This window comes from Clupea harengus, chromosome 8 (assembly GCF_900700415.2).
Source record: "Clupea harengus chromosome 8, Ch_v2.0.2, whole genome shotgun sequence".
NCBI classification, from domain to species: domain Eukaryota; kingdom Metazoa; phylum Chordata; class Actinopteri; order Clupeiformes; family Clupeidae; genus Clupea; species Clupea harengus.
Genome location: NC_045159.1, coordinates 9,923,807 through 9,932,434, shown reverse-complemented (window position 1 = coordinate 9,932,434; position 8,628 = coordinate 9,923,807). Strand labels below are relative to the sequence as shown.

The window sequence follows — 8,628 nt, the reverse complement described above, 5'->3', positions numbered from 1 at the left end:
CTGAGTTGAATTATGTGGACCTCGGCTGTTCCCTCCTCCAGGGTTATGAAAGCTACAGCCTGCCCTAACCTATTCACGCTGATGTGACGCTCTCCAGGCCACTGAACTGGCCTCGTCGGAGAGCACAGCCTGCCTCTACTTCAGGTACGAGGAATGGAATAGAGGGTTGGGTGTGTGTGTGTGTGTGTGTGTGTGTGTGTGTGTGTGTGTGTGTGTGCGTGTGCATGTGCATGTGTGTTTCTGAGGGGGTTGTGTGAAAGTGAGGGAAAACTGATGAGGCTTTTGAGTATGACATGAATTCAGATGGGTCGCTGTGAGGGGGGGTTTCGATCGCAATCATGTCTGTGTGTGTGTCTGTATGGTTGTGTGTGTGTGTGTGTTTGAATGCTTGTGTGTATTTGTGTCTTTCGGCCTGTGTGTGTGTCTATCTGTGTGTGTGTGTGTGTGTGTGTGTGTGTGTGTGTGTGTGTGTGTGTGTGTGTGTGTGTGATTTGGAAGCCAACTTCCTACTGGAGCCTCCAGGAATCACAGGTGCAAGAAGCATGTCGTAACATGTGATATCATCACCCGATTGTTGGATGATGTACAAATGTGCAGATATTCCTTCCTTACTTAATCTTTCTCTCTCTAGTTTTCTCTTTCCCCCTCTCTCAGATGGACATACATTAACTAAATTCACTAAATGAAGTCTGCGATGACAGTTTTTGTATTCTCTTTTCCTCAATTTGCACCAATTTATGACTCGTACACAAGTATAGTGAATAAAACACAAAACAATGTTTTATATTTAACAATATATATTTCCAATTTTAATGTACATTCCGTTTTGACATAAGCTTTTATTCACAAACAAAAAGTAGGCATCTAAATAAATACTATATAAAATAGAACTTCAAAATAAATATATCTATACAGGGACATTTTATATGGGAGGTTTCGTTTTGTCTTCTATATCTTAAAACAAAACGAAAAGTATAGAGCTCTTTTCCCTCAACAATGCAAAGTTAAAAAAAGAACAGGAAAGAAAAGAAAAACAGATAAACCATGGAGCACAGGCAAGCAGACAGGAAGTGTTGCTTACTTGAGTGAATTAAAGTTCTCATTGGCTAAAACGCTCGTAGCCAAAGGCCACACCAAGGAACAGAAGGAGATGAAGTCACAGCATTCTGGCGAGGGGATGGAACGTTCCCTTCCTGTGGGGGAGCCATGATTGAGAGCATGCTCAGAGAACCAGGGGAGCCAGTGGTCCGTCTCCCCCCGAGCCACAAAAACGGAGAGCCAAAACGATAAACAGAAAAACAGGACAGAGCGAGAAAGAGAGAGAGAGAGAGAGAGAGAGAGAGAGAGAGAGAGGGAGGGAGACAGAAAAAAAAGATGTTGAGCAGCTAGAGATTCACTGGTGAGTCAGATGGAATGGAATGTGGCTCGAGAGGGACGTTCAATCCCATCCAGAGGTTTTTGACAGGGTTACGCAGCACAGCTGTACATGTCAATCAAGACGAGGGGATGTAGCATACACATGGGAGGGGGGGGGGGGAGTCTGCAGCAGTGGACTGAGAATGATAGGTGTGGGGCTGTTGGTAGGAGACATACTGGGGACTGAATGAGAGCTCCAAACTACAGGACAAAGTCCAAACGGTGGCACCTCACTCTACTGGGGCACAGACACAAGAGAAAGAGGTATTTTTATTGCCTAGCTACACTTCTCCAGATCAAGTGCTTGAAATTAAAGACCTTTCCATGCCCTCGTCTTTTCCACCACCCACAATCATTAGCCAATATATATATATATGTATAATCTATATTTAACTCTCTATACATATATATTTGTATATATATGTGTGTATATGTATATATATGTGTGTGTGTGTGTGTGTGTGTGTGTGTGTGTACACACACACATACACACAGACATAAATATATATATAGTCATGTGTTTATGTGTTTTAAAGAATCATTGTTACACTGTACCATGCAATTTTCAGGACATTTTGAACTCACCTAAAGATTGCTAGATTCTTGGAACTATATACAACATGTAACCTGCATAGGTCTGTTTCTAATATTATCGACATATTTTTGACACGTTAGCAACTTCCCTAACTATGCAAGCCTCACCACTTATCACTATTTTGGCACCTATTCACAGGTTAATCTGCAAAAAAATGTAATTTCCTTATACATTCAAGACTAAGAACAGTAGTGTTTCTTTTTTTTCGGTATGTTTCGGCTTGGTGCAACAAGACACGTACAGACAGGAACATGTGCATAGCCTGGTGCGTGTGGCGGGCGGGCCAGTCGCATACAAAAAGTGAACACAGACAGTGGAGTGGCAGAGCTCCATACTGCCATTCAGGCATCCTAAAAAACAATGGTACCGTATCTTTAGAAACATTTTGTCTTTTGACTACCTGGTGCACAACGAAGATGTTAAAAAAATTAAAAAAAAAAAACATTGGAAATGTACTCCTTTGGCAAATTGTCCGGAATACCATACAAGCCAATAACATACATTAGAAGAAAATAGATACAATTTTATGACACACACACACACACACATACACACACATACACACACACACACACACAGCTGAGCAGCAAAAAGATTAGATTATGTTTGGTATATATTAAGTGTGGTAGACTACAGGGGCTGGGGCTTCATGAACAGAGAGGGGCTTGTTTCGCCATTGTCCATAATACTGTGCTTTATGTCCACTATAAGGGTTTGGATTCTGCTAAAAAGTTGGTATACGTGGTAAGGTAGGATTTATATTGTCATAAGGCTAGAGGGATCAGCTGTGGTTGTGGCTTGCCTTCAAGCTTAAGGGAAGGTTATGACCTCAAATGAATTATTAGCTTACAAATGCCACAGCCCACCGTCGGAAATACAGAATAGTTTCCTTTATGTTGCCTTTATGCAGAATATTCTCAGCCTGCATATTCGTCTGTTTTCCGATGGTCAAGATGATCCCTGAGGTGGGTTCTCCAACAGCTAACTAAATCCTCTAGCGATTTGGTGCTTAACCATTGACAAGTTCACGTCACATCATGATATACATGTCTGAGAGGACGTGTGAAGGCATGTTAATTGTTCTACAGAAATAAAATAAAAATAAAAAATAAAAATTTCCATTTTTTTTTTAACACAGAGCCTCCTTTAAAGGGAATGTACCCCTGTCTTAGAACAGTATGGCCTATGACTACAGCCTGCCTACCGGCTACTAATGACACCAGAAGATTCCAGCTTGCATCAGAACACAAGCTTCACAACATGCTAGCAGTGGAAGGTAGCACATGCTGTGTGATTTTGATATTTTGACCTTAACATGTCATACACTATAAATTCACTGCTTTCTTTAGCTATGCCAGATGCTATGTTTAATGAACTGTATTTTTTTTTGGTTACTTCTAGTGTGGGAAATACTTATTTTTCTCCAGAAGAAAAAGAACAAAACACAAGTTTGAACGTTAAAGAAAGAAACTTGACTCCTATACCTGACACTATAGTGATACATGTTGTGAGTACTTTGATTTATGGCCAGAATGCATAACATACAAGAACTGTTAAGCCTTCTGGCATTGAAAAACAACAAGAACAGCCTCCCCACAGTTCTTATTTGCACTCGTAAAAACAGGACTGTGAAGTAAGCAAGTGTTTTTAGCCAGGCTAATCTAGGCAATGTTGCTACTGATCTTTTGAGATGTCACACTATGACACTATGATTTGCATCCAGTCTGAACCCTTGTGAGTAAGTACCGTGATTGGAGGAACGCCACCAGCTTGGGGGGGGTGGGGGGTGGGTGGCATGGTGGGCACATATCCACTCAGATCCTCCTCTGCTAATGCAGAGCATGTCTGTCATCAGCCCAAATGTCTCAGACGTCCCACTATAACGGCTGGCATCACGAAGTCTGCTTGTCCAAGCCTCCCCCAGCTTTCCCCAGAATCCCTGCCACACCCGCCTTGGACACAGCGGCCACCTTGCAGCGGCAGCCTGGGCGCTGGGCACCGTCGTAGCACTTCTGCGAGAGTTTGGCGCAGCCCACGGCGGGCAGGTAGCAGAGCAGGCAGGGCAGTGCCAGCGAGAGTGCCGCCATGAAGGACCAGCGGGCGCAGCGGTGCGCTGGTGCGCAGGAGCACGGCCGGTCGGCGCACGAGCCCTCTTCGCCGTCGTCCTCGTCCTCAGCGCAGTGGTAGAAGACGCCCTTCACCAGGCACATGCAGGTGGCGGCATCCACCAGGCTCTGGGCTGAGCACAGGCACGCCTGGTGGCACACCCAGCAGGAGGGCAGCACCCGGGGCAGTGTACACTCCGTGCACCGGCACTTGCCACAGCGCCCGCACAGCAGCAGGTGCTTGGCCTCTGCGGGGAGAGGTGAACCAACCGGGCCATCCGGCCCAGACCCTGCCGGCGTCTTCAGGTCCGCGGGCTTGGCACTGGGCAGCTTGGCCTGGAGGCCGACGGTGCCACTGCCGGGGACTCTGCCCAGAGAAGCAGCAGCAGGGGGGAGCGAGGAAGAGGATGAGGAGGTGGAGTTGGAGGATATGGTGGTGGAGGCCGAGTCCAGCACCGGGGTGGGGGCGGCGTGGTCCAGCAAACGCTGGTCAGAGGAAGTGCTGCTGCTGGAGCTGATGGAGCTGGGCCGGCCGCTGAAGCTGATCCACGGGTGGGTGGAGTCCTGCATGTGTGGGTGCGGGTGGTGGTGGTGGTGGTGATGATGGTGGTGTTGGTGTTGGTGGTGTGGGTTGGCATCTGCCTGCCGGCCAGCAGCCGGGTGCTTGGGCTGCGTGTGCTGCGGCTGCTGGCACACGGCTGCTGGGCTGTCGATGTAGTCGTTCTCCATGTGTGACGACTTCATCTGGTCGATGGGGTAGATGGTGAGCGGGTGCTGCAGGCGGCCGTAGGGCACGCGGCTATCCAGCAGGGGCTGCACCATGATGGAGGACGAGACGCCGGGGATGTGGTGGGGCACTCGGGACTCCATGGGCTCCGAGCGGGTCCCTCGCATGGCCAACTGAGAGCTGCGCGGCACCTTGCGGTCAGTGCTGGGGGAGAGAACAGAGCTGCGTTCAGCCGACCAGTCTGGTCCCAACAAGGGTTATTTATAGCTATCTAAGACATGCGAAACAACTTTTACCTGTTTTACATGTCAAATGTCTATATGCATTTCATTTCATTTCATTGATTTTTATATGGACATGGGCTCTAGCATTGACATCAATACTTGTCATCCACAACCAAATATCACACCAGTTTTGTAGGTGTAAAATTATGCCCATTCTAGCTCAATTTATAGAATTAAAGCTGCTGTCAGCAATGTTAGCATTTATTGCTAACTACTGCCAGACCTAGCCACTTTTATCCATCCCTTCCCTTTTATGTGGTGTACAAACACGATGACTGGCAAGCAGGGATGCCCGTCTTTTTGGATGTTTACTGATTGGAACACTTGAACTGTGTTGAAATGTGACTGCTGATTACAGAGCCCAGAAAAGTCCCGGAGAAATCTTTTATTTCTCAGAGCAACTACTTCATGACAACTATCATGTTGCGCCAACTAACCAAAGTATTAAAAAAAAAAGTCACTTATAGCAGCTTTAAAACCCTTAATTATGAAAACAATAAAATCCGTACAAGCCTAATCTAATGGTTAACCAGTCCAAACAACATTTTCTGCCACCATCTGTGTGTAACAAGCTTAAGTAAAAATAGTAGTGGCTGAAGTCCATTTTAAGATCTAAAACCACTGAGAGGTACTTCAAGGCAACACCACGGATACCATGTGGACTCAGACCACTGAAGATAACTGAACTAAAGGCAAGCAACCAGCATGCATGTATGACTCATACTATGACTTAGAGAGTTATCTAATTGCAGAAGGAATATTTTCACACACTTTGTCTTGCTTGCTCTCAATTATTTACACCTGAATCGGGGAAACATGACAAAATATTTGAATGTGTCATTAATAGATCATTACTATGTAGCTCATTTCTCTTTAATTTTCACACCTCCAACAATACATTATTTAAGCGTGGGGATTAAGCTTTTAAAACGTTAACCGTCGTATAGTTACGGAATAGTAACCAAATATTTTCATTGCATCTTTAATGTTACAAGTGTAAAACGACGTCTTATCCACTATATATTCCAATGCCAAAAGTAGGCTATCCGAAGACCAAATGTAATAGGGTATTATTTTATGTAAATCTTGTACCGCCACAAAAATGTACTTGGTTACTCATTAACAATTGTTTGCAGAATGTCGACATATGAATTTCATGGCACATGAAAACTTTTTTTTTTTTAATTTAGTGATTCAACACAGTTTTTTTGTTTTGCCATGACAGCGGACACGGCCTTGTCGGCAGACTGGCGAATTGGTCCATTAAAGAGATATATTACGATTTAACCACTTCAAAGGATAAACCTGTTGCGACATAACCTATTTTGGCACATACAGGATGTGAATACAACCAGCTCTCGGTGGCGATAGAACCTTTACACTACAGATGTTGACGGCGCTTTCCCCCCCACGGTCTGATGGGTTCAGAAGCGAATTGTCGGGGAAAGAGGAAGGCTAGATAATCTAAAGCGTCATTGATATACCGTAATGTCTCTGTATTATATCTTAAATGCGCGTTGTAATTCTTAGCTGTGACTCATTTCGACTTTTATAAGGAGGGTATGGTTTTCTCAGCGCGTTGAATAAGGTAGGCTAATAAACGTTGTGCACAATTTACCAGGTATAAATCGACTATTGAATTGACTAGTTCTCCCTATATCGAGATTTCTTATAAAAATGATAACACCGCCTGACCTCTGATCATGACTGGCAAACACAAAATCTGCAGCACAGAAGTGTAACGCAGTGGTCCGCGATTCAACGCGAACAGCCAACTGCCCATAAAAATGGCACCAGCATGTCCGTCACCAGCTCGTCGTCTAGCAAAGCTTTCGATATTCGTCGAAAGGAGTGAAGAGCAACGTTGAAATTACGCTATTTTCGTGCTTTATGTCGATTTCAGTCGTTCGACCTAAGCACCTAACCTTGTTATAGTCGGATCCGTGGTTGAAAATTGACACAGAGAATAAAAACAGGTCCAACTCATTGGAAAAGAACGATGGACAGATAGATAGACCAGCAAATGTTCGCATTAGGCTGACATCCAAAAATAAGCTTCTGAATATTTTAACTGGAAATAAAGTCGTCTGTTATGCAGAACCCCTCAAATGTACAGCAAATATCAGCATTTGGGAAACTTACCAGTTTAAAGAAACAACGCATCGCCCTGTCTGTTGAACACAGCGTCTTAGTGTATATTCCAAAGATACAGATCCAAGGTAAAACCTCGTAAGGAAGAAAAAAAACCTTGACCACAATCCGTTCGAAGTGCACTGCAGTGGGGACGCTGGGTTTTTGATACGATGTTGCAACTACATGAGGAAAATGGCTTTTTATGAATGGGAGGGTGAGACACGTACTGCGCAGATGCCTTGACAGATTTTTTGTGAATGGGAGGGCAGAGGAACTCACAGCGCAAATGCAGCGGTTACTTTTTTATGAATGGGAGGACTCCGAATTTCATTGCGCAAGCGTGTAACCAAAATTTCATGAATGGAAGAATGGGAAGCTTTTCGTCACAAGGGCAATGTCGGAGAGGATTACATGAATGAACCAGCTATGCGCCTCACGCCATGCTGTTTATTTATGTATGTACTTGCCCACTCATTCATTCAGTCAGACCCATACTGAGCCCAGCGATCCAAATGAGCATGTTGATTTTTCACTTGACATTGTTTTTGTGAACAACTGCAATTTCAAATACGTCACACAAAATAGCCATGGAGAAAGGAAGTAGCTATTTGATATATTTCACTTAAATTATTTGATACGTTTGGTATGTCTGCGTCAATTTAGTCCAAAATAACGATTCATATCACATAAATTGAGAAAAGAAAACCCTATCAGCATCTTACTCCGAACAGTTTACATATAGGCCTATATGATACATCGAATATAAAAACACGAATTGCGTTCTATCCTGAATTTTGTACATTTGATTGCAAATTCAAAGCACTTCTTCGATTCGATTACCAGAGAGCCTCAATGCAGATGAGCTGAATTATATAACATTCACAGGGTCATGAGACTCAAACGCTGAACCCAGATGGTGTTGGCTACATTTCGTCACTGCTAGTAGCCTATTAGTTCAACCATGGATTAATCTTTAAACTCTGCGTTATCTGCACTTTAAAGTCGTACTGAAAAACACGGTCAAGAAAACAACTTCTTCTATGACCTGACCAACATAAATTAGCTTTACTAGTCTGCGTCGCCTTGGCTTTTTTGAAAGACGTATGGTAAAGGCTTCACAGCGAGCCTATTGAGCTGGCGAGCCGTAAAACGTGCGTTTATGACGTTCCGCAGTGAAACGCAAGCAGCAGGGTCCACAAAAGAACAGGATGTTGTTGATTTGTAACGAAACCACACGAAGGAAATGAGTGTGAATTTCCTTTTTAACATCCCACTGTCTGCGCTGCCCCCACAGAGCACTCCCGGCCCGCGGCTTGACTAATGCTGTCAAAGGTTAATGGTGGGCTTCTACATTAGGGCTCATTTCCA

The 8,628-nt window shown here is 44.3% G+C and overlaps 1 protein-coding gene across 1 annotated transcript; it reads right to left on the bottom strand.

Annotated features, from left to right (window-relative positions):
- Positions 1–1,533: 1,533 nt before the first annotated feature.
- Positions 1,534–7,539, bottom strand: spry4 (sprouty homolog 4 (Drosophila)). Its single transcript, XM_012837758.3, has 2 exons — positions 7,270–7,539; positions 1,534–5,047 (listed from the first exon to the last, which is right to left on the bottom strand). The coding sequence occupies exon 2, from the start codon at positions 5,008–5,010 to the stop codon at positions 3,904–3,906; it is 1,107 nt and encodes a 368-aa protein (XP_012693212.2). The 5' UTR covers positions 5,011–5,047; positions 7,270–7,539; the 3' UTR covers positions 1,534–3,903.
- Positions 7,540–8,628: the final 1,089 nt, after the last annotated feature.